Source organism: Natator depressus, chromosome 2 (assembly GCF_965152275.1).
Source record: "Natator depressus isolate rNatDep1 chromosome 2, rNatDep2.hap1, whole genome shotgun sequence".
Classification (NCBI taxonomy): domain Eukaryota; kingdom Metazoa; phylum Chordata; order Testudines; family Cheloniidae; genus Natator; species Natator depressus.
The window spans coordinates 166,853,307-166,878,713 of NC_134235.1; the positions used below are offsets into that span (position 1 = coordinate 166,853,307).

The 25,407-nt window shown below is 42.5% G+C and overlaps 1 protein-coding gene across 1 annotated transcript; it reads left to right on the forward strand.

Moving 5' to 3' along the window:
• Window positions 1–519: 519 nt before the first annotated feature.
• On the forward strand, window positions 520–23,569 carry PDIA4 (protein disulfide isomerase family A member 4). Its single transcript, XM_074945266.1, has 10 exons — window positions 520–789; window positions 10,568–10,742; window positions 13,955–14,160; window positions 15,024–15,162; window positions 16,515–16,720; window positions 17,942–18,100; window positions 20,820–20,971; window positions 21,574–21,730; window positions 21,820–22,053; window positions 22,905–23,569. The coding sequence occupies exons 1-10, from the start codon at window positions 696–698 to the stop codon at window positions 23,318–23,320; spliced, it is 1,938 nt and encodes a 645-aa protein (XP_074801367.1). The 5' UTR covers window positions 520–695; the 3' UTR covers window positions 23,321–23,569.
• Window positions 23,570–25,407: the final 1,838 nt, after the last annotated feature.

Consider the following 25,407-nt stretch of genomic DNA (forward strand, 5'->3'; position numbering starts at 1 on the left):
CTTTAGCTTCAGGCACCAGGGAAGCGTCCTGGTTTTCCCAGCGGCTTGTGGTTCCTCCCTCCCCTACGCGTGAGGAGCAAAGAGCGTGTCGTGTGCGTTTCAGAGTCACATGCATAGTAGCCGAGTTCCCTGCAAGCCTGGGCCTGCCCTTGGCCCCAGCAGCTCCAGCCTGAGGACGCAGCTCCCCAGCGCCGCTCGCCCAGCGGCCTCCAAGGCGCCCCCAGCCCTGCAGCAGCCACGCGCTCACCCGCAGCGTCCCGCCCGCCTGCCCCCACAAGCCCCACGTGGAGCGCCCTCACGGGCCGCTCGCCACCAGCTAGCGCCCACCCTCGCCTCGCCCTGCCCCCTTTATCGCCTCCCGCTCTGACCTACCCGCCAATCCCAACGCGAGACGTGGCCGCTCTGCGCAGACAGGCCACGCCCCTTTCCTCCTCCTCCCCCCCACCTCTCCTTTGTCCTCACCCCTTATGCCCACCCCTTCTGCTTCAGGACTCTTGCAGCTGAAACTAGTGGCAGCTGGTGATTGGTGATCCCCGAGGCAGCCAATCGGAGAGAGGCACCTCAGGCCAGGCGTGGAGGCTGGGCCCAGCCCCCTAAGAGGAAGAGAAAGAAGGAGAGGAAAGCAAAAGGAGAGGCGCAAAGCAAGTCAGGTGGGGGAAGGTGTAGTTTTTAGGGTATTGCAAGTACATGCAAGGATGAATGTCAGTAAAGTCTGGCTGTTAGTGCTTCTCCTGGGGCTGGCTCAGCTTGCTATATTAGCAAGATGCCAAGAAGAAGAACAAGGTGGAGGTGAGTGTGTGATTAGTTCTGCTGTAGTCGATGAGTTTGACTCCGGTCTGAAAATGAAATGGGCTTATGCTAGAAGGTTGTGGACTGTAAAATTTAAGGGAGGAGGGATTTGTAAAGGGATAACTACTAAATCTGCTGTACCCTGGGAGGATACTGTTCCAGAGATGCTTGAGGTCTCTTGTTGAATTAGGAGGAATAGATTAAAACTCGGGGAGGGGGAGGGAAGCAAGGGCTGGTCGGTAAGCAATTAAAAGAATTCGAGGATGTGTGAAAAGTAAAATGTTAAATAATGATAGAAAATGCAGGAAAAGATATGAGAAAATAAGGGCAGTTAGCGGATCACAGGGGTTAAAGTGTAAAAAAGCCAAAATCTCTGGAAATTGGAGGTGGCAGTTGTAATCTAAAGCCCTGAGGTTAAATAAGAAAAATGCTTGCCAGAGTATCTAAAGACTATTGATTTGCTAATTAGATAAAATTGCCACATCCCTTACAATATTTATGAAACTCATTGATTGCTTTTGACCGACTAGCTTGTGTCCTGTTCTTATTTGCATTGCAGAAACCCAAAGACTGACTGACTGTCTTTTTGTGCAAATATTTTATGCTTTGTTTTGCTTTCTTTATAGATAGGTATTCTGGAACTCATTGCCTTGGGTCACTCGCATTGAAAGTGAAAATTCTATTATAAGGTTAGAAATTCCAAGGGAGAAATTAATCTCAGTGCAGAGGGTCAGCATGAGGCCTATGCATTTACTAAACAGCCAATCCCACAATTGAATGCACTGCACATTGATTTTAATAGCAGTACAAGGGGTGTGTCTGTGCACAGTCGGTTGTAGGCTCAGGGCCTGAGAGCTTTGAGGGATAACACCTTAGGTGAATACTCTGTGACAGGGTGAATTTCATTTCTAAGACGTGTTCCAGCAAAACATGTTTGTGAGTAAAGCCTGTTTGCAGGATTGGGCCCTTTTGAGGGAGCGATGCAAAGTAAACATGGTTTTAAAATAAGTCTGAAGTTATTTTATAACTTCTATTTCTTTAATCTTATTTTGCCAGATGAAAAAATATATTTTTTTAGTCTTTTTATGTTGCTGTAACTAGAACTAACTATTGCACTTGACCTTATGAAGCAAATAAATGGCCTGGAAAACAGCTCCAAATTGAAACGTTAACCTAACATTAACTGGATAATGCCACGAAATAACTGTTTTTAAATGTGAAGAATTTCTTGCTTCTTAATACGTAACCACTACTTAAATTACTGTTGGTGGTGATTAAATTGTACTCTCCTAAACACACACATTTATTTTCCACTGGTGAACTTGAAATGAATCTAAACCTCTAATCAATAAGTAGTGATGGTGGTTAGCCTAATGCAACTTATCTAAAAATTATTACCTTCCAAGTTAAGGAACTACCGTCTTAAAAAGAGAGAGCTTTTATAGGAGGTAGAAAAGAATTAACTTCATGAAGTTGTGTGGAACGATCTCTAGGGGTCTTTTTCTCCCTAAACCTTCTCTTGGGCTATATAATGACAGACCTCAAAGCCTAGTTTGATTTAATAAAAATCCATCACAATTTGCTAACTCTGGCAGTTGCTTTCTTCAGTGTTTTACTATTCGTATGGGGCTTCTACTTGTCCTAGGCTGTGAAAATTATTACTTTGACTTGCAGCTCATTCTTCCTGTCTCCTCCTGCAAAGTATAAAATGAAGAGCTAGCATCCTTTAGTATTCACTGTCTCCTTTCACATTAAACATAGCACGCCTTTCAGAATTAAAAGGAACACGGAATACTGAGGATATTTACAAGCTCTATATTCTGAGGTGGCTCTTATTTCAAATAATATTCTGTTGCATTTTTGTTTTGCTGAATCTTAAGTGTCTCTATCATCCATGCATGTTTCCTCACTTCCAAAATTAGATGAGACAAAGCTGCTTTGCATTAGAAATAATTTATAGTCTAGATTGGACTGAGGACATGATATAAAATGATGGGGGTTCAATTTTTTAGAAACCTTATTCACACACAAATTAAAACAATAATCTTCTTGTTTGTCTTCCAAAATGTTAGGCACTGTATGTAGTTTTGTTGGAGCAGAGATTCTGAGGTAATCACTTGGATCCCAATCTTGCAAATACTTGCTCAGGTGAATAGTCCCATTGAACTTAATGAAAGTACGTGTGTGAAAAATTACTCACCTGCAAAAACATTTACAGGATCAGGGCCTTGGGGGCAACACAACTATAAAGGTTCTCAAGCTTTGCTATATGAGGATCAGGAGAACTTTAATGTGGGAGGGTATATTCTACTCTCTCTGTTTTACTACTACTTTTCAATCAGCAATCAGGAGATACCTTTACTCTTCCTTAGGAAGCTTCTTTAGTATGACACTGTCCATGCTGCGTGGCTGCTCACCTGAACACTTGCTTTGGTCAGCTTTCAGAATACAGCTGTCTTAGAGTTTATTTCCCTGTTACCTGCAGAGGATTTGCTCACAAACATCTCAGGATGATATCCTGGTCCCACTGAAGTTAGTGGGAGCTTTGCCATTATCTTCAATGGGGCCAGAATTTTGCCCTCCATTCGCAGATGACTGGTGCACAGAGTACAGTACCACACTGCCAATATCAAAGACTTTTATATGTAAACTGGAGGTTTATTTTCCTCTGATATGCATTAGTTTAATAGTAATCCATTGCATACCCATAATACCCTTCATCTGTGGACCACAATGTATTTTACAGTTCTTAATTCTCTCAAAACCCCTGTGAGATAAGTAAGGGATATATTTTCAAACCACTACTTTCACCACTGAAATGCAGACACCTGTCTAGGGATACAGCAGTTAAGTAATGTTACTCTGCATTAACTAAGTTTGTATAGGCAGTGAAGAAGAAGAATACTAAATATAGTTTAAGTTGCGGGGGACCAGAGGGGTAGTTTGGCTATGACCTTTCCTGACGTGAGCTTCTGCTTGGTCACATGGGTTAATATTCTTACAGGTGGATTTATCAAGCTCGGTGTTGTGACCAAGTGTCTGGGAGTCATAACCACCCTGTCCTTCCTAAGCTGTTAAATGGGAGGGTGGTAGCAGGTGGATCCCAGTATGGAAGAGGGAGCACAAGTACAGAAAAGATTGTGAATGACTTACTGGTTTTATTAAAAGTGCCATAGGCTCTGTAATGATTATAAGTTAGCAGGTCCTTGATTTTTGCATCACGTTACAGGAACGTCTAGCACAGGGGTAGGCAAACTACGGGCCAGATCCGGCCCCTCAGGGCTTTGCATCCGGCTTGCGGGATTGCCACCCCCATGGCGCCGCGAGCCCCGCGCCAGTCCTGGAAGCGCCCGGCACCATGTCCCTGCAGCCCCTGGAGGGGTGGGGGGGGGCAGAGAGCTCTGTGCACTGCCCTCGTCTGTGGGTTCCACACCAGAAGCTCCCATTGGTCACAGATCCCCATTCCTGGCCAATGGGAGTTTCGGGTGTGCAACCCACAGGCAAGGGGTAGTGCGCGGAGCCCTCTGCCCCTTCCCCCAGGGGCTGCAGCGACCTGGTACCGGCCGCTTCCGGGAGTGGTGAGGGGCCAGGGCAGGCAGGGAGCCTGCCTTTGGCGTGGCGCCACTGCCATCCCAGAGCTGCTCCAGGTAAGCGGCACCAGGCCAGAGCCCACACCCTGCACCCCTGCCCTGAGCCCCCTGCTGCACCCTGCACCCCTGCCCTGAGCCCCGTCGTACGCCCCGCACCCCTCCTCCGCCCCAACTCCAAGCTCCTTCCTGCACACCGCAACCCCTCCCACACCCTGCACTCCCCCCTCCCCACACACACACACACACACACACCAACCCCCTGCCCCAGCCCTACAGGCATGGCCCTGCATGCAATTTCCCCACCCAGATGTGGCCCTCACGCCAAAGAGTTTGCTCACCCCTGTTCTGGCATGAGCATCTAAACCAGAAGAACTAGAACATACTACATTATAACTAAGGCTAAATTTTTATCACGGATATTTTTAGCAAAAGTCAGGGACAGGTCACAGGAAATAAACAAAAAATCACAGCAGCCTGTGACCTGTCCCTGACTTTCACTAAAAATATCCCTGACAAAAGGGTTGGTGGGCTCAGTACACAGTGCTGCTGGGGCTTCTGGGTCCCCCACCGACGTGGTGCATAGGAGCTCTGGGGTCGCACTGCCCTGGGGCTGGGCTGCTGCGGGGTCCCGTCGCCCCAGGCAGCTGGTAGCTGCAGAGTCCCCCAGTGGCTGGGCAGAGGTGGGGGTCTGCTGGCCTCACGCCGCGGCTGGGCAGCTGCACAGGGTCCGCCTGCTGCAGTGGCAGAAAATGTCACAGAGGTCAGCTTCTGAGACCTTTGTGACATAATCACAGCCTTAATTAAAACTAAGAATCCTCCACAGGTGAATAAGTTTGTGGGAGATATTTTGTCTTTGTTCTAACATTGAGTGTCCTTCCCTCATTTCCTATGCATATTTATTTTGGGGCTGGGCCCAAGCTCCAAAGTTCAGATTTGAATCCAAGACTGAACTGCCTCAGAGTTCAATGAAGTCTGGTTCAGATTCAAGATCTTAGCGATGGAGCCAGCTGTGAAATTTGCATCTAGATCCAAAAATCTTTAGTATTTGGATACAGGGTTTTGGTGTGGGACCATATGTAACTTTAAAAAAACAAAACACTAAATCCTAAATAGGCCCTTCTTCTGATAACTGTTTAATAATGATAAATATGCAAACATTATCTATGTGATCCACCACAGTTATGCAAACTTCCAGCCAGAAATATGCATGAAGATCATCCAAGATGCACCCAGAGCTTGGGATGAATGTTCTGGTATGTTTCTTAAGACCTGTGGCAGGGTTGAAGCAACAAGTTTATTTTCTTGAAATTCCATCCTCTGTGTGTTCGGTTCCCACTGAAGTGATCAGAAGTTACTCCTATTTATCAGAAGGTAGAGAGAGTTTAACCCTCAGTAATGACTTGTTGAATTTGCTGGTCACTTGGTGTGACTGTTTATGTGAGGTTTTATTTTGAAACAAAATTTGTTGTTTAACTGCCTCATCAATTTCTTTTTCAGGAAGCTTAAAGACAAACATAGACTTAAATTTGATTATAGCTATATCTCTTTTTCCTTCCGCACAGACCTGTGTCTTTATATGCAAATATTTATTTGCTACTTCTGCAATTTCAGCTGTAGTCTCTCAACAGGCTAGCCTCATTCTGTAACTGTCAGGGCACCTGACTTAAAAAATTTAAATCTCTAACTTAAAGTTTCATTTGCTGGGTTGTGTGTGCAGGGGTTGTTTTTGCATCACATCTTTAGCAGGTCATATCCTTCTGAAACTGACAGCAGACTTGAAGGTAGACAGTCTAAGGAGCAATGACACTAGTGAAACTAGAGGCAAAAGTGGATAAACTCTACGACCAGCAAATTATAAGTCTGCGCTTGAAAGTGCAAGAGGTGGATTAATTTAAATCAGTGATTTCTTTTTAATCAACTTTTCCTTTTGTACTTCAGTTATTTTATAAAGAAAGGTGCATTCTTATTGGTTGATATAACCATTAAAAATATTGATTACAACTAAATAGAGCCTTTACATTAGATTTAGTACATCTTTTTGCTACCTAGGAGGGTACACTGACTTAAGCAACTATATAGCTTAATATTTTCAGATTCTTAATTGTACATTTTAGTATGTTAGAAGAGGGTGAATGATATATTGCTTATTTACTGAATAATTAACTTTATCTTGATTTGTGTCCAGCTGCAGTAGGATGGTAACTAGTTTAATTAAACACACAAAACAGCATATACAATTTATTTTTATTAAAACATTAAACATTTTGAATACATAAACTTCTCTTATCAAAACATGTTTCACATTTACAACTAAATGATTTATTAAACTGAGAAATTAACTGTAGTCAGTGAATTAAACTATTTCAGGTCAGTCTGGGAAAATTTTCAAATATGCCCTTGCCTAAGTGAAAGTAACTGGAATATAAGTTCCTACTTGCCTAAGTCTCTTAAAAATGAGTCTCGTAAGTTTCATAGCCTATTGTGCCATATTTATAAAGCCTGACCTCAAAAGTTAGATGTTTGTCCCCTTAGTCTTTCTTTGTATAGAAAAGCAGCCTTGAACTCAACGTTTTTTATAGAAGCTCATGGGTTCAACATATTTATTTTTATTTAAATATTTTAAGAGAGATAATAAGTTTAGACCTTAACATATTTTGTATTAAATTCCGATTTCATTTTAAACAGGTTTATTTTAAAAAAGAAACTTCTTATAATTTAAATAGCAAAATCAAAAGAAAATCTGTTGGGGGGAGGGTCATTTTTTATCCACCCTGGATATGATGCTTTTTTTGTTTCTGACAGTGAAGTAAAAGGGGCAAGGGAATGAAGTAGTGTAATATTACTGTCAGCAGTGTAGAATGATCTATGTGGCCTATCAAGGAGTTCTTCTGTAGAAAGCTATGAAGCGTTTTAAGGATACTGAGGTAATTACAGAAGCTGCAGTAAAATTAGACCTCCATTTAATAAACTAGTAGAACTAGGCCTGGACTCCTTATGTTCTTACTTATGCAAAACTTCCATGGTCTTGTGAGTTCATTTTGTGGAGGCAATATTAATTCTGACATTTAACTCTGAATGCTTGACTTTGCAACCTAAAGAGTGATGGGTGGGTGGGTGTAAGTAAGTAATGGTACACAGCGGGGTCCGGTGACTAGTGACAAGGCTCGGAGTCCTGAACTGACTTCTCATTTCTGCCGCAGAATTTCATTGTGACCTGAAAATCAAGTCTTGAGTGACTTGCTTCAAAAATGATGAGCACCCTCAATACATGTGGAGACCTGATTTCATAAACTTGTTGCTCACTTGCAGCTCTGTTTACAAGTTTACTGGAAACTCTGGGTGCTAAGCAGTTCTAAAAATCCAGTCCTTTGTACCTCTTTCTCTCTGTTTCCCTATCTATAAAATGGATATAGTAATACTTTCTAACTCCCAGGAACGCTTTGAGATTTTTTTCATGTTTAAGTGCTTTGGGATCTGTGTGGGGAAATGCTTTGGAAATACAAAGTAGTAACATACATTTTTCAAGTGCATTGACCAATTTTAAATCAGTGTTTGCAGTTGCCGCTTGAGAGCAGGTGAAACAGTAGCAGTGTTGATTAAAGAAACTTAATCTGCATCCAGATATCTGCTACTCTATGATAGATAACCTCTGCAAGCCTTCTGGCTCCTTCAAGCACTCATTTCATCAGAAGCTGTGGTATCAGATACCCTTTAAAGCTGAATGTTAATTAAAAGTAACACACACCTACCTGAAATACAAATGGCTTTGGGGCTGAAGGGGAGTTAAAAACAGGAGAAACTTACTGAGCAATGCCACTCTCCCTGCAGTAAAACTTGCCTCCTGTGGCCCTAGAAGCTACTGCTCTCTGGTCCGGTTATGCTTTCAGTTACACTGTTGGAAATCCAAGTAACTCCAGAGTACTTCATTGGACATCAGTGGACTTACACCAGCATAACTGAGAAAAGAATGTAGTCCATTATTATTCCCACTCCCTTGCCCGTTAGCCCTCATGTGTTCCTTTAATCCTGGATGCACAAACTCTAGATGCAGCCAGAACATTTTCCCAGCTGGGAATCCTGCCTGGAACAGATAAGTTTGGCTAGGCACTTACATGGTTTCTTGTCTTACTACGTGCCAGTCTGTTTGTTCACAAGATGACTGGACATTCACCATGACATGGGTGAGGAAATTAATAATCGTTTTAATAGTGGGGCTCTGCAGTGGCAATACTTTTTCCTGCAGCTAATGAGCGCTTTGGCTTTGTTAGTGCTTGTTCTATTACATGAACTCACTGAAAGTTCTTTAATAAGGCTTACTTTTTTTTGAATGATATCAGTGTTATCTGTTGCTGGTGTGGTTTGATCCCTCAAGTGGCTTCTTAACAAGAGAGGGGGCATCCTAATTCCAAACCAAGAATGAACATGGCAGTGGAAATAACATACACAAACGAAAGCTAGGACAACCTTCACCCAGGATTGACTGGCTGCTTTCTTCTCTTTCTCTCCCTCTTCCCCCTCCGCTCAGTATCTGTAGATTTGAGGACTATTTAGTAAGTTCTACTGCCTCACGGTTGCCTCCTACAACAAAACATTTAAACAAGGGGGAAATGCTTCAGATACATTCACTCTTAAAATAGCACTCTGAATAAACACTGAGTAGTAAAATGATGAAAGCTATAATGTTGTAGCTGGTATATTGCCCATTTATCCTGAAGCTGGCAACAGCATAATCGGCAGGTCAAATTCTACCTCGGTATAAATCCAAGCAAACACCTTAATTTCAGTAAAAAGGAAAGGAGTACTTGTGGCACCTTAGAGACTAACCGATTTATTTGTTATTTGTTAGTCTCTAGGGTGCCACAAGTACTCCTTTTCTTTTTGCGAATACAGACTAACACGGCTGCTACTCTGAAACCTTAATTTCAGTATATATCCAGAATGGTGATCTGAGTTAGTCTCTTGCTGTCTTCCATCATTAAACGCTGTCAGGTAATTCAAGCTCTTTGTTTGTTCAGATTTGTCTACATTATCACACGGAATTTTACTACATCTAGGACATCTAAGGGGATTCCACATGGATGCAGGGGTTTGCACTAGAGCAGGGGTCGGCAACCTGTCAGAAGTGGTGTGACGAGTCTTCATTTATTCACTCTAATTTAAGGTTTCGTGTGCCAGTAATACATTTTAACATTTTTAGGTCTCTTTCTATAAGTCTATAATATATAACTAAACTATTGTTGTATGTAAACTAAATAAGGTTTTTAAAATGTTTAAGAAACTTCATTTAAAATTAAATTAAAATGCAGCGCCCCCCGACCGGTGGCCAGAACCCAGGCAGTGTGAGTGCCACTGAAAATCCGCTCATGTGTTGCCTTTGGCACAGATGCCATAGGTTGCCTACCCCTGCGCTAGAGGATCCCAATGCAGGTGCAAGGCCATAACGGGTGCAACACATAGAAAGTCTTTGAAACCATTGTATCTAGATAAAATTTGCAAGGTGGTGGGTTTGGGGTTGTTGGTTGGGGTTTTTTTTTTTTTTTTTTTTTACTGTAATGAAAATCTTGTTGTGGATTGAACAATTTCCTGAACTGAGAACCAGAAAGTGAAACTGATTAGTATAATTTCAGTGAGCGAATGCAAGAATAAAATCAGTTTCTCATACTTTGGGAAAAAAATTAAATGAAAACAATTGCATACTCACCCACCACAACCTTGCCATGTGGTATTAAAGACTTAGATCCTAATTTATACATCTTCCATGCCTCGCCCTACCTGGCTAGTTCTTTGTGTCCTCTCCCTCTCCGCCCTCCTGCCCCTCCCCAAGGAGGCATACCGCACAGTTTGGAAAATACTGATGTAAATATTCATAATGTCCTTTCTTTTCTCATGTTATATGCTTTGAACAGATGATCAGTTGTGTTGATATTTAAAGTGTCATCTTCATTGGCATATGAATTAGCATCTATTAAAATGCCTAGGACACCACACTTCAGAGCTATTTTTCAGGCTCTCTGCAAACGCTGGCAGTCATAGCTGCATCGGTTACACTCTGATCATAGTCTGCAAAGTGTTTCGTTTTGTTTTTTACTTTTAAAAAAATATAATTTTTAAACTGACAGTGTTGCTTTATCATTAAACTTGAAACAACCTAACATGAACTGGTTCTCCCCCCCCCCCCACTTTTCTAGAATCTGTTACAAAAGAGGAAGAGGATGACGACGATGAAGATGATGACGATGACGATGAGGATGATGATGATTCTGAAGTTAAAGAAGAAAATGGTGTTTTAGTTCTGAACGATGCAAACTTCGATACCTTTATTGCAGACAAAGACACCGTGCTGTTGGAGTTCTATGCACCATGGTAGGTTCGAAACTTGCAGCGTTTTTATATCCCAAATGGATATGTCCATGGGGTTCGAACCCTCCATTAAATACTTTCTTCAGGAGTCAGTCACATTTATTTTAGTATACAGATTTCAGCTGGGTTTGTGTGATCCACGTATGGCTTTCAGTGGACAGATTTGTCACTTGCAGTTTAATAGCATGCAGATCTACATAGCTAAAATCACAGTGGTCTGGATTGTGCCAGTTAGGCAGAACCTAGAATGAGGTGTGACGTAGAGCAGCATGATTGCAGGGGAGCACTGGGAGGCATTCTACCCCGGGAGGTAGAACTCTTCCCCAGCATACTCTAGGAATATGCCTGCAACTGCACCTATGTATGAACTGCAGCCTGTTTCTTCTGACTGCTGGACACACTGTAGGTAGTCATGGCTCTAGCCGCTTGGGGCACTGTGTAGCCCTGGGGGAGTAGATACAGAGCTGCTCTGACCACAGGCGTTGCAATTGTGCCTGCCTCTTATGCACGTCATGTGGGAGAATAAGGAAGGAGAAGGCCCCTTGCATCCTCCCCACTGCACACACAGGTAAGGTCTGGGCAGAATTCAGCCCAGTGTCAGAAAATAGCTAGGAATTCTCAGTTACCCCCTTAATGCGTCTGGAGTTGGGACTGAATTGGGAGGCAAAGGGAGCTTCAAATTACCTTACTATATAGTTGCCTATATTCCAAAGACATGCAGGAGTTCCCCACTGTGAGTAGGTGCAGCCTGGGTTTGCTTCCCTTGGTACTCCATGGCCCTGAGAAGCAGAAAGGAGCCATAATACAGTGCACTCTGGCCAGCCTTTGATCATCTCCCTCCATTGGGGGCTGGGAGCAGGACTTAGACACTAGTGATTCTCTGGTTGGGGAGCTCCCTGTTCAAGGGTATTATCATGAGGCTATTTCTGCCCACTTTAAGGCGACTTGACATTGGGGTGGAACAATGTAATAGGGATATGTTATAACTAAAAATTGGCCCCCTTAAGGTTGGCATTTTTAACAGTGTTTTGCTGTACATCTCAGTAGTCTAATTCTGCAGATACTCAATTTACATTGGTGTAACTCCTCTGAGTTACCCTGGATTTATATTGATACAACTGAAAACAGAATTTAGGCCAGTATATTTAATCTAGTGCATTTTACACCACAGACAGAAATAGGCTAAAGGAAAACATGGAAGCAGAAACTGTTTTTTGGCACGATGCTGAGTTAGCACTGCTGCAGGAACCTTTTGCGTTGCCTGACTGTTTTTATTTTTTAAACTATAATTTGACAATGTATTAACATAAAAGCAGCCAAGCAAATTAAATGCAAAACACTTTTTTTGAGTGAGAAAGATGATCTCTTCGTAGTGTTAAAGTTGAAAATTTGGTCCCAGTTAGCATTTAGATGAACCTATCTAGCTTTTTGTATTGGCTTCCATCATGTAATATCTGAATGGAATCAGGAAGAGATGAATTCCCACCTTTGTAGCTGGAATCTGACTGCATTTTTTTTTTTTTTTTTTTTTTTTTTTTTTGTAGGGCATAGTTATGTATGTTTTGATGGCCATATCTTTGTAATGGACAAAGATGGAAACGCTTTTTTCTTTTAACTTTTTTCACCTGGCCTTGATGCTAAACAAAACTGATTTAAGATTTTCCTGTGGAAATAAGACTAACTCTCTCTCTGTCATGCAGGCTGTCCCAGCAGCCCCAGCCCCTATATGGATTTCTAGGATGGCCAGACAGAGAGGGTGTACAATGTTGTCAAAGGTGGATGGCACTCTGTTAGGCACCTTTTATTTCTTCTTAGCTGCTGGCTGAACATGCTCCGTAGTGGTCCCCCACACGCGTGCTCACACAGTTGTGTTTATTTCCCCCCCACAATCATTACCAATGACTTTAGCAAAAGACTTCAGTGGGGTCAGGATTTCACCCAAAGTCTTTAATGATGGTTCCATCTATGCCAGGATTCGCAGTTCTGTTGTTTCTGCTGTAGCCTTATTCAAATAGTGGTTACGGTTTTTATAATGGAGTGGTTTGGAGGTCGATAGGAGGAGTTGGTTGCCCTTTAACTCAAAAATAGCTGAATGGATCTTGCTTAAACTTTCTGAAACTCCTCTTCAGGCATGGACAACTTCAAATCAAAGCATGAGTGTTTCTTGATATTAAAAACAGAGAGCATAATGGAGACTATGGCTGAAGGTCAGAGTCTCGAGAACTTCCATGTAGCCAGCACTTCTTAATAATCTTACCATTCAAAAGTGCTTAACAATATCAGTTAAATAATATTAATGTAGTTACTGGGTGGGCAAGTACAGCAATAATTTTGGACTCCAAGATAGGAGTATGAGACCCGTCATACTGGATCAGACCATTGATTCGACTCGTGCTCACCACCCTTTGTGCTCTCGCTTCATACAGGCGCCATCCACGGACAACCTGATCACCGAACTTGACTGTTGCAGTCTCTCTACTGGTGGGCCCACATATGCACAGCAGTTTAAGAACTATTTGCTGTTTTGACTGTGGTTTTTCTGTTTGTTTGTGTTTTGTGTGGGTTTTTTCCCTGTCTTTGCTGCAACATTCTAAAACCACTTTGTGTGCAATATAGTTCATTTTTTGTCTCCTTATCCTGCTTCACCTGAAAAAATGTCACCTTTTCTGCACAAGCAACGGCTTGGATTAGCAACTCATGGAGTGGCCTGATCCCTTCCCATCTGATCAAGAGGCAACTCTCACTTCTCTTCCTTACCTCATCTCAGCCCATTCATAAGTGACCCTACAGATCATAAGGATAAGCCCGCTCAAGATTCCTAGATTGTGACCAGGATAAAGAACTTGACATGAGTAAAATGCTGATGGGAAATTTTAGGGGTTTAGTCCTCTGGCTGGTATTAATGGAAATCCTGCCTCTATACTGTGCACGATTATAAATATATATGTAGAGCTTTCCTTTTTCCATAGTGAGGAGGGGCAGTGTTCTAAGTTTAACTATCTTATGGTAACCATTGTGACTGTAAGAACTGGAGAGATTATGTATAGAAGGGGCAAACGTTACTAAAACAATACAGTTGGACACTCCTATCTATTCTAGATTTGAAATCATAGCAGGAAAAATAACACACTAATTCTGAGGTCCTCTTGTGGAACGCTCTGTGGAAATGCAGAGTAGCAAAATATACCTTCAAGTTCATGTCTCTGATTTTACAGGTGTGGGCACTGCAAGCAGTTTGCTCCAGAATATGAAAAGATAGCCAAAACGCTGAAGGAAAATGACCCTCCCATTCCAGTTGCCAAAATAGATGCTACTGCAGCCACTGCTGTGGCAGGTCGTTTTGAAGTTAGCGGCTATCCAACCATCAAAATTCTGAAGAAGGGGCAGACAGTTGATTATGATGGATCCCGAACAGAAGATGGTAAGCAGTGTTCTCTCTGAGTTCAGTGTAATGAAGCAAATGGAAGGGTGAAGTAGCACCTTACTGCTTGTAAGTGGAGCTTTTTTAACACGCTGATCCATTTGTATGATCTGTTCCTGAGTGCACAGAACCTTCCTTTCAGCTGAATTTTAAATGGAGGAATGTTAAGGCCAAGGTAGGGGTGTGTGTGTGTTTTTTAAGGGTATTTTGAACAGCTTCATGTTACAGTATGACTTCACCAGGTATTGGGTGTCACTGATACCCAAAGGATTCTCTCTCCCTGCTTCCCCCCCTCCCCCCACTTACTAATGTACAGCAAGTTGGCTGTTAAAGTGGTACTCTTTCATGCTCTGAGAGAGGCCAGCTAACAGTAGTATCAGTATTGGTATATTGGCAATGGCTGTGAAGCCGCTACTTATTTGACACTTAAGGAGATTATACTGTACTTCTGTCCAGGCTGAGATAAAAGCTGGCTCTTCCAGAGCTGCCATTCCAAAATGTTCAATAAGAAAAGGAGACACTGAAATAACTTGTTACAATGTACTGTATTTGCGCTCTGTAAACCTGGAGGAGCATGAATTAAAATACTGACATTTTGTTTATTATTTGAATTTCTACGGGGTCCATTAACAAAGAAGTAAGGTACAAAAGGAGCTCAAACAAGTAAGGGTATAACTAGGATTAGAATTCAGGAGTTCCTTGGTCCTAGCCATCTGCTCAATCCAAGATAATACTCAGTCACTAATGTCTCAAATTCTTGGTGATCTCAAATCTTCCTCTTAGACTGATGCTATAGCACTAGGAAAGATACGGATGGCATGGATATGCAAAATTACGAACTTGTGTATTCAATTGTCTTTCAGCAATTGTGGCTAAAGTTAGAGAGGTTTCGGATCCAAATTGGACCCCTCCACCAGAAGCTACACTGGTGTTGACCAAAGATAACTTTGATGAAGAAGTGAATGATGCTGACATAATGCTGGTGGAGTTCTATGCCCCGTGGTAAGACAGAATGCGAATTTCTCTTCTTTTACAGATGTGGCATGGCTGTAAAACTGGAAGGGAGGGGCAGCTGTGGGCTCCCACCTGTCGAATTTAGTTTTCCTATAAACTTATCCCTTCTTAAAATGGCTTGCTTGCTTGCTTGACTGCATTCTTAGAATGGTATTCTGTTTTGAATGAATTGTGTATTTAAATGGGAATACTCATAGATACTAAGGTCAGAAGGGACCATTATGATCATCTAGTCTGACCTCCTGCACAATGCAGGCCACAGAATCTCACCCACCCACTCCTGCAAAAAACCTCTCACCTATGTCTGAGCTATTGAAGTTCTCAAATCATGGTTTAAAGACTTCAAGGAGCAGAGAATCCTCCAGCAAGTGACCTGTGCCCCATGCTACAGAGGAAGGCGAAAAACCTCCAGGGCCTCTTCCAATCTGCCCTGAAGGAAAATTCCTTCCCAATCCCAAATATGGCCATCAGCTAAACCCTGAGCGTATGGGCAAGATTCACCAGCCAGATACCCAGGAAAGAATTCTCTGTAGTAACTCAGATCTCATCCCATCACAGGCCATTGGGCCTATTTACCATGAATATTTAAAGATCAATTAATTACCAAAATCATTTTATCCCATCATACCATCTCCTCCATAAACTTATCAAATTTAATCTTAAAGCCAGATAGGTCTTTTGCCCCCACTGCTTCACTTGGAAGGCTATTCCAAAACTTCACTCCTCTGATGGTTAGAAAGCTTATACTGAACTTGATATTTTGAAGAGCTCTTCCTCATGAAAGTTGGGGGGAGCATTGGAGATAGTCACATAGACCTGGGTATATTGCATAGTGTTTGACTCCACTATAGCATGATTCATTTCTGACCTTTATCACCCCATTACTCCAGTCCTGAGCTTCTGTTGAGGATAAAGTTAGCTGCTATTTGTTGGGGTTTGTGGCTTGTTTTGGGGGGGTTTTTTCCTCCCCACAAGCTCTGACAAAATCATTGGTCACTTTAAACTCAAAACTTAATCCATTGCTGAGATTTAGTTCTCAGCAGGTGAAAAGCTAGAGGAGTAACTCTGTGCAACTTATCCTCCCTGAGATATACCATGTTTAATAGGCTGAGGGCATGTTGTGATGTGGTTAAAGCCAGGTCAGTTACAGCCTTTATTAAGAAAGCAACTCTCTGAAGAGTCACCAGGGGAAAAAATTAAGAATGTCTACATCCCTACTTATTTTCCATTCTGGAAATGTGAATTTATCCACTTCATATGCTTGGAAGGTAAGAAGCCACATACTAGATATTGTTACCTATAAAATACACACACACACACCGCTTTTTTTTTTTCTTTAGGTGTGGACATTGCAAAAGGCTCGCTCCAGAGTATGAGAAAGCTGCCCAGGAGCTCAGCAAACGCACACCCCCAATTCCTCTAGCTAAAGTGGATGCCATTGCTGAAACAGATCTCGCAAAGAAGTTCGATGTCTCTGGCTATCCAACTCTGAAAATCTTCCGCAAGGGCAAGCCTTTTGACTACAATGGCCCACGAGAAAAATATGGTAACAGGTCTTACTATTTTGAGTTAGAAATGGGGGGGGTGGGGCGGAAGGATGAACCACAAACACTTTGTAAAAGTCTTGTGTACCTTCAGCTGTTGGTGTAGCTGGAGAGAGAGGGCATGGAAAACTGCATTCTCTCCTTTGCCTAGGCTAACAGGATTGACTGAATCTCTTAGAGCCCTAGGCCTTATCTCTAGGGCCCTACCAAATTCACGGCCATGAAAAACGTGTCACGGACCATGAAATCTGGTCTCTCCCCATGAAATCTGTTCTTTTCTGTGCTTTTACCCTATACTGTACAGATTTCATGGTGGAGACCAGCGTTTCTCAAATTGGGGAGTCCTGACCCAAAAGGGAGTTGCGGGGGTGGGTGTCTCAAGGTTATTTTAAGAGGGTCGCGGTATTGCCACCCTTGCTTCTGGGCAACCTGAGAGTGGCGGCTGTTGGCCGGGCACCCAGCTCTGAAGGCAGCACCCCACCACCAGCAACGCAGAAGTAAAAGTAGCAGTACCACACACACACCCCCCCACAATAACTTTGCGACCTCCCCACCACAACTCCTTTTTGGGTCAGGACCCCTACAATTACAACACCCTGAAATTTCAGATTGAAATAGCTGAAATCATGAAATTTACGATTTTTTAAATCCTATGACTATGAAATTGACCAAAATGGACCATGAATTTGGTAGGGCCCTACTTATAGCACCTTTTCATATGGGAGACAACTCAAACCAGTTTACAAAAACAAGAAGTTATATATAGGTGACAGAGCAGTGCCAGTATGGGCAACCATTCCACTGCACTGATATGTGTTTCACTTAAGTGCTGACAGGGTTAAGTGCTGTTCTTAACCAGATTAAAACCCAGGAGGAATTAAAGTCAGCATTTTCAGCATTGTGTTTTGGATGCTCAGTTTCAAATAAATGGGGCTTGGATTTTCAGAAGAGCCAAATAATCGCAACACCAATTGAATTTGGTGGAAGTAGCAGTTGCTCAGCTCTTCTGAGAAGCAGTCGTAAACTGAACACCTGAAATTAGAGGGTCTAAATCTTGATCAATTAGCATTTTTGTTGTTGTTGCTGTAGAGCATCTGTTTAGAAAGCTTGATCTCCAACTGAAATGCGGTTTTTACAAGATTGAAATTGCTACAGACGCACAATACCTGAACCTTGCTTTCAAGTAAAATCTTCTGAATAACTTTTTTTTGTTTTTGTCCCAGGTATTGTTGATTACATGATTGATCAGGCTGGTCCTCCATCCAAACAGATTCAGGCTACCAAACAGGTACAAGAATTTCTGAAGGATGGTGATGATGTCATAATCATTGGCATCTTTAATGGAGAGATGGACAAAGCCTACCAGCTGTATCAAGATGCTGGTAAACTATATTTTTCAAATACTAAGCTAAAAGCATATCTGTGTTCTCCCATGGACTGCCTAGCCGGGAGTGTTCACCTATTTCTGCTGATTTTAATTTTTATTTTAGCTTTTCAGTTTACCTTTAATCCTTAGGAAACTAGCTAACATCTCAGGTAGAGGTCCTCTGAGGACTAGCTATTTCATAATACTTTGGGACAACTCTGGGGTGCGTTGTGCCGGGAAGGAGGGAGGATGTACTCTAAGACTCTTGAGAGAGACCAGTCCTGACCTCTCTGCTCCCCTACCTGCCCTCCTGACATCTGCTGCCTCCCTCCTGACTGTTCCAGATGACATTTGCCTCACACTTCCTTGAGTAGGGAGTCAACAGGAAGAAGCCGGCTGTATGGCTGCAACAGGAGGTCAGGCCAGGTGTGGGAGAAGAACTGATGCAGAACCAGCAGTACAAGTGTGTGGAGAGGCAAGGCTGGTAGCTGAGAGGCAGTTAATGAATTGGGGTGTATGAGCACCGGGAGGGGGCAGTGGGGCGCAGAGGAAGCTCAAAGACAGACTGGTAGGAAGGATCTTCTTTTCCGTCCACTGAGGAATAGGGGGCTCTACCTTGTTGTCTGGGAATGGGGAAGTATTGAGGATGGGTGTGCTTCTCTCCAGTCCCTCAGTGCAGATCATTGACAATCCAGTTACTCCTGCCCATTGCTCTGGGAAGAGTGCAGTGTTTAAAATATACAAGAGGCCAAATATTACTGCCTCCCTCCCTTTGGGGGAGGAAGGCTGGACACAGATCATTTGAACCAGTCAATGCCCCTCTTGGCATCCACCAAAGGGGGATAGAGAGCAGCAAGATATTCCCTCTTTCCTCTCCCAATGGCAAAGCATACTTGTTAGCTCTTACTGCTCTGATCACCTGCATGGCAGTACAGTTTCACAATTAATCTGGCCATTCCAACACAGCAAACTGTTGCACAGTCCCACATTTAGGAGAGAGCCAGAAACATTACTTTGAAAGGTGCATATTCCAAAATATATTAAAATAAATATTGTAAAGCAGCTATTTGAAGTTGCTCAGGGTTTTGGAGTACTAGAATAAATTTCAGGGGAGATAGATTGGTGGGCAGAGTTCAAGTGAGGCGCAGTCCAAGGTGCATGCTAAATTTGTCTCCAGATTCTCACCTGTGGGTGGAAATACAGTAATACCTGAGGTGGTATAAAATTCTAAAAGTTTAGTCTCTAAGGTGCCACTACTTTCCAAATCATGGGGTAAGGGGAGAATTTCTTTAAACTAGAGTTAAAGGATTTTAATCTTTGGCTATGTCTACGCTGCCCTGAAGTTTGGATTACCGAGGGGGGGTGGAGGGCGGGGTACCAAAATGCTGTGTTGTAACTCCTGTGTGGATGCTCATAGACTCTGAGGTCAGAAGGGACCATCATGATCATCTAGTCTGACCTCCTGCACATTGCAGGCCACAGAACCTCACCCACCCACTCTTGTATTAGGTCCCTAATCTCTGGTTGAGCTACTGAAGTTCTCCAGTCATGGTTTAAAGACTTCAAGTTACAGAGAATTCACCATTTACACTAGTTTAGTTTAAACCTGCTCTGGGCATGAAGTAAAAGCGTCATAAATATAAAGGGAAGGGTAACCACCTTTCTGTATACAGTGCTATAAAATCCCTCCTGGCCAGAGGCAATGTCCTGTTACCTGTAAAGGGTTAAGAAGCTCAGCTAACCTGGCTGGCACCTGACCCAAAGGACCAATAAGGGGACAAGATACTTTCAAATCTTGTGGGGGGAAGGCTTTTGTTTGTGCTCTTCGTTTGCGTGTTTGTTCTCTCTTGGGACTGAGAGAGACCAGTCAGAAATCCATCTTCTCCAACCCATCCTAATCCAAGTCTCCAATATTGCAACCAGTATAGGTAAGCCAGGCAAGGCGGATTAGTTTCTTTTGTTTTATGTGAATTTTCCCTGTGTTAAGAGGGAGGTTTATTCCTGTTCTCTGTAACTTTAAGGTTTTGCCCAGAGCGGGATCCTGTGTTTTGAATCTGATTACCCTGTAAAGTATTTTTCATCCTGATTTTACAGAGGTGATTCTTTTACCTTTTCTTTAATTAAAATCCTTCTTTTAAGAACCTGACTGATTTTTCCATTGTTCTAAGATCCAGGGGTTTGGGTCTTTGATGATTTTGTAACCAATTGGTTAGGATATTATGCTCAAGCCTCCCCAGGAAAGGGGGTGTGTAGGGATATTTTGGGGGAAGACGTCTCCAAGTGGTCTCTTTCCCTGTTCTTTGTTTAAAACTCTTGGTGGTGGCAGCGTACTGTTCAAGGACAAGGCAAAGTTTGTACCTTGGGGAAGTTTTTAACCTAAGCTGGTAAGAATAAGCTTAGGGGGGTCTTTCATGCAGGTCCCCACATCTGTACCCTAGAGTTCAGAGTGGGGAAGGAACCCTGACAACACTAGTTTAGTTTAAACCCTGCTGTGGGCATGAAGTAAAAGGTTCCTAGTCTGCATTAATGTAATCCTGTTTGAAGAGGATTAAGTGAATGCAAACTAGGAACCTCTAAATTAGTGCCTGTAGCATCCACACGGGGGAGTTACAGTGCAGCACTTTGGTACACATCATAGTCCAAACTGAAAGGCTGTGTCAACAAGCCCTTGGGTGCAGTATCTTTTAGTTGCTAACTATTTCTTTCCCCCCCCCGCCCCCCCTTTAATTTCTCAGCTAATGGTTTAAGAGAAGATTACAAGTTTCACCACACCTTCAGCAGTGAGATCGCAAAATTCTTGAAAGTGACTCCTGGAAAACTGGTGGTCATGCAACCTGAAAAATTTCAGTCAAAACACGAGCCCAAAATGAATATTTTGGATCTTAAAGTGAGTAGTTTTCCAGGCTATTAGGAAAAATGAAGTCTGCTTGCTTGATTACAAGTATGTATGAAGACTCTGTTCATTCATATACATGAGCAGTTCATATCGTCAAATTGGAGTTTAATAGTCCAGTAAATGTAGATATTTTCTTTAAGATTATAAGGGCCTGATCCAAGCCCCACTGAAGCCAATGGGAATCTTTCCACGGACTTAAGTGAGCTTTGGATCAGACCCTAACTGTTTGGTTTGGTTTTGATTTTAGTTACAGTGGGCCTGATTTGTCCTTGCTCTGGTTTAATGCTGGTGTGACTTCACTGAGTTCAGTGGAGTTACTCCTTCTCTCACTTAGGCGAGTGAGAATGGAACCAGCTTTTTTTGCCTCCTAAAATGGCATGAAATCACTCTAATTGTGCCTTTTCCACCTCCAAAGGCTTCATGAGGACACACCAAAGGCATAAGCTACTTCTCCTGTTCAAGAACCTCAGAGATTTATTGTGCATGTTTTATATATAAAATACATCTGTATGATAATAGTTTAAAAAAAAAAAAACCAAAAAACAAGTTCAAGTTTTACATTTCTAAGTGCAGCACTCTTTTATTTTAAACAGGATTCTACTGATGGGTCTGAAATAAAGGATCACGTGGCAAAACATGCTTTGCCACTCGTTGGTCATCGCAAGACCTCCAATGATGCTAAGAGATATGCTAAGCGTCCTCTAGTGGTTGTCTACTATACTGTAGACTTTAGTTTTGATTATCGTGTTGGTGAGTTTAACTCTCGTGAGCATCTCCCAAAATAATTGCCTTTGGGGAAGAGAGAAATTGCTAATCCTTTTGTGTTCTGATGATTTCAGCTACCCAGTACTGGAGAAGCAAAGTCTTACAGGTGGCCAAAGACTTCCCTGAATATACTTTTGCCATTTCTGATGAGGAGGATTATTCTTCTGAAATGAAGGATCTGGGGCTGATTGACAGTGGGGAAGATATTAACGCTGCAATCCTGGATGCGGGTGGCAAGAAATATGCCATGGAACCAGAGGAGTTTGACGCTGATGTGCTCAAGGAATTCATTTTGGCATTCAAAAAAGGTAAAACCCCCAAAACACAGGGTTGGTGATCTGTGGGGGTGGTGAACGGACTGCACACATGGGGGCAGGTTGTGTTTTTGTTTTGGTGGTGGTTGGGTATTTTTTTGTCCTGTTCTTCCCCACCACCCCCCTCCTCCTGGATCTGTTTCTGAGATTGTGGCCACAATATAAAGTTATACACAGCCTCAAAACAGAACTCTGTTTTAGACAGGTGATAGTTATCTCTTGCCCCCTTCTTGCATTTGTATCTTGGTTAACTTTCAGGTTTCAGAGTAGCAGCCGTGTTAGTCTGTATCCGCAAAAAAAGAAAAGGTGCCACAAGTATTCCTTTTCTTTTTTTGGTTAACTTTGTGTTGCTCTGACGACACAGTGGCATCTAGACAATTCTAGCTATGTACTAACACACTGTCTGTCAGTCACTTGAAAGGGTTGGTAAGCCCCAAATTTTCTTATTTGCTCATGAAATATGTATGTTCAAATGACAGCAGTCCTTTATTCATATTCATTGCTAGTATAATGAACCAGTATGTGTCTATTAATATGGTGATAAACACCAATATAAGAAAGGAGAAGATTTTATCAAGGAAATGGATTTCACTGTCCATATTCCACCAGCTTCTTATATTAAAAATTAACTAGCTAACCCAGGTTTCAAATAGAGAGTAAATTTTATTCAGATGGTGAAGATCACATCTTCCCTTGTTTGAACTGGTACAACTACACTCCTTGCTGGCCACCAATGGTTGAAATCAGGATTTATCCTCAGAATATTAAAGCCTCTCTCTGGAGGAGACTTAGTTCAGTCTAATGGTGGCCTCTTTTGTTGACTTCACTTTTTGTTTCTTTTCTAGGAAAACTGAAACCTATTGTGAAATCCCAGCCAGTACCAAAAAATAACAAAGGGCCTGTGAAGATTGTGGTGGGTAAAACATTCGACACCATAGTAATGGATCCAAAGACTGATGTCCTAATAGAGTTCTATGCCCCCTGGTGTGGACACTGCAAGCAGCTGGAACCTGTGTACACTGAGCTGGGTAAAAAATACAAGAACCAGAAAAACCTAGTCATCGCCAAGATGGATGCTACTGCCAATGACATGACAGATGATCACTACAAAGTGGAAGGATTTCCCACCATCTATTTTGCTCCCAGCAACAACAAAAAGAACCCTATTAAATTTGAAGGCGGGAATAGAGACTTAGAGCATTTGAGTAAATTTGTAGAGGAACATGCAACCAAACTAACCAGGACAAAAGAAGAGCTTTAGATGAGATGAGGGTGGAGAAAGAATTGTTTGTACGTTGTAGGTAAAGCAAGTTACTCACAAAATTTGTTGAGGGAACAATTCTGCAGTTTGAGCAAAGGGGATTCTTGGGCAGAAAAAACATTGCAGTATCTGATTTTTGTATTACAAAAAAATCATTCTGGACGCTGAACTTCTGTCCGACATGAATGTCTTTAGGCTAGTTATAATTTTGATCTTTGGAGGAAAAATACAGTCTTTATTTTTTGTGACTGCCTTTGAGCTTGATTATTTTTTTGATTACCGTGCAGTTTGGTTTTGGGTATTTTTTTATCTCTTTAAGATTTATCCCAAAAAAAAAAAAAAAAATCTGCCAAACAGGCTTGTATCTGCCTCTTCGTGTTTGTTGGGGTTTAAGTTCTTTCTCTATTTGAATTTGAACAGCTGTGTTTCATGTGGCTGTATCACTTTCTGTCTTCGAGGATGAGAAGGGAATTTTAAAATGGAGACCATTGTCTTATCAAGATCAGATGCAAACAACAAAGGTGCTAACTCAATATGATTCTACACCTGTCTGCTTTTGCTTTGTGTGTTGTTTTAGGATTACGCTTCAAAAACATGAGGCTGTATCTGTTTATCAGTGGCTTCCTCCCCCACCCTTCACTCCTTTTCTCCTATATTGATTATACTCTTAAAAAGTTGAAGTGTAATGCTTGAAGTAGGAGTATATGATGACATGTGTTGCTTACTATTGTAGTGCAGTCTAGAGAGAGGCTTTAATATTTTGAGACTAAACCCTGATTTCAACCTTTGGTGGGGCCAGCAAGGAGTGTAGTTGCACCAGTTCAAACAAGGGAAGATGTGATCTTTACCAGCTGAAAAAACTTACCTCTGTTTGAAACCTTGGCTGGCTAGCTAGCTAGTTAATTTTTAATACAACAAGCTAGTGGAATATGGCCAGTGAAATCCATTTCCTTGATAAAATCTTCTCCTTTCTTATATTGGTGTTCAGCACCATATTAATAGACACATACTGGTGGGTTTAAGTATTATTGGCTTTTGTTCATAGTGGTCTTTTAAAGAAAATGGACAGATTCCCTTTATGTAACAATGCACTCTTATATGCCTATCTGCAGTGGGTTGCCACAGAACTAACTGCAGCTGCTGTGGACAGTTTTTCAGGTTCTCAGTCCTAAAATTCTTGAAAGTGCTCCTCAACTTTGCATGTGCAGCTTTAGATGTGTGTCCTGATTTATTTATTTTTTTAAAGTGCTCAGCATTCTTTGGAAAAACCAGGCTGCAGGTGTCTAATGTTAAACATCCAAAATTATTTTTAAAAAACAAAATTTAAAAATCTGGCCTTAGTAATTTTTAGAAGGTGGCTCTTCTGGGAATACCACAGAGCTAATTAAGGCCCCCCTCCCAAAAAAAAGGGGGGGAGAGCAAGGGGGCAAGTGTGTTGAAGCTCAAGAAGTATTTCTGTACTAGTGACCCTTCTCCTTATTTGTGGTTCAAATGTTTGGGTGCCATGTAGACTCTTAAAAATCCATATAATCCACCCAGAAAACAGACCAGAGTTTAGTGAATGATTGTTCAAAGGTTGGGCTGAAAAAGGGAAAGAATGGTGGGAAGAGGAGGCTGGCAATACAGAGTCTTGAGAAGCATAGGGGCTGGAGCACCCACGGGGAAAAATTGGTGGGTGCTCTGCACCCACCGGCAACCAAGCTCCCCTCCCCGCCCCACCTTGCCTCCACCTCCTCCCCTGAGCGTGCCATGTCCCTGCTTCTCCGCCTACCTCCCAGTGCTTGCTGCTGCAAAACAGCTGTTTCGTGGCAAGCTCCAGGAGGGAGGGTGGAGGAGAGGGAATGTGGCGTGCTCAGAGGAGGAGGAGGGGCTGGGATTTGAGGAAGGGGTTGAATGGGACAGGGAAGGGGCGGAGTTGGGGCGAGGACTTTGAGGAAGGGGTTGGAATGGGACGGAGCAGGGGCGGGGGCAGAGGGGGGTCGAGCACCCACTGGCGCCAGCAGAAGTCAGCACCTATGTTGACAGGGACCTTTTGGCTTGCTTACTTTAAAGAAAGCTGCCCAAATCTCAGGTTTAATAGTTTTCCT

Excerpts from the sequence above, each read along its gene's own strand:
- PDIA4 (XM_074945266.1), top strand. The coding sequence starts at position 696 with ATGAATGTCAGTAAAGTCTGGCTGTTAGTGCTTCTCCTGGGGCTGGCT. Across the intron at positions 10,743-13,954 it reads TTGGAGTTCTATGCACCATG|GTGTGGGCACTGCAAGCAGT; the intron begins GTAGGTTCGAAA and ends CTGATTTTACAG. Across the intron at positions 15,163-16,514 it reads GTGGAGTTCTATGCCCCGTG|GTGTGGACATTGCAAAAGGC; the intron begins GTAAGACAGAAT and ends TTTTTTCTTTAG.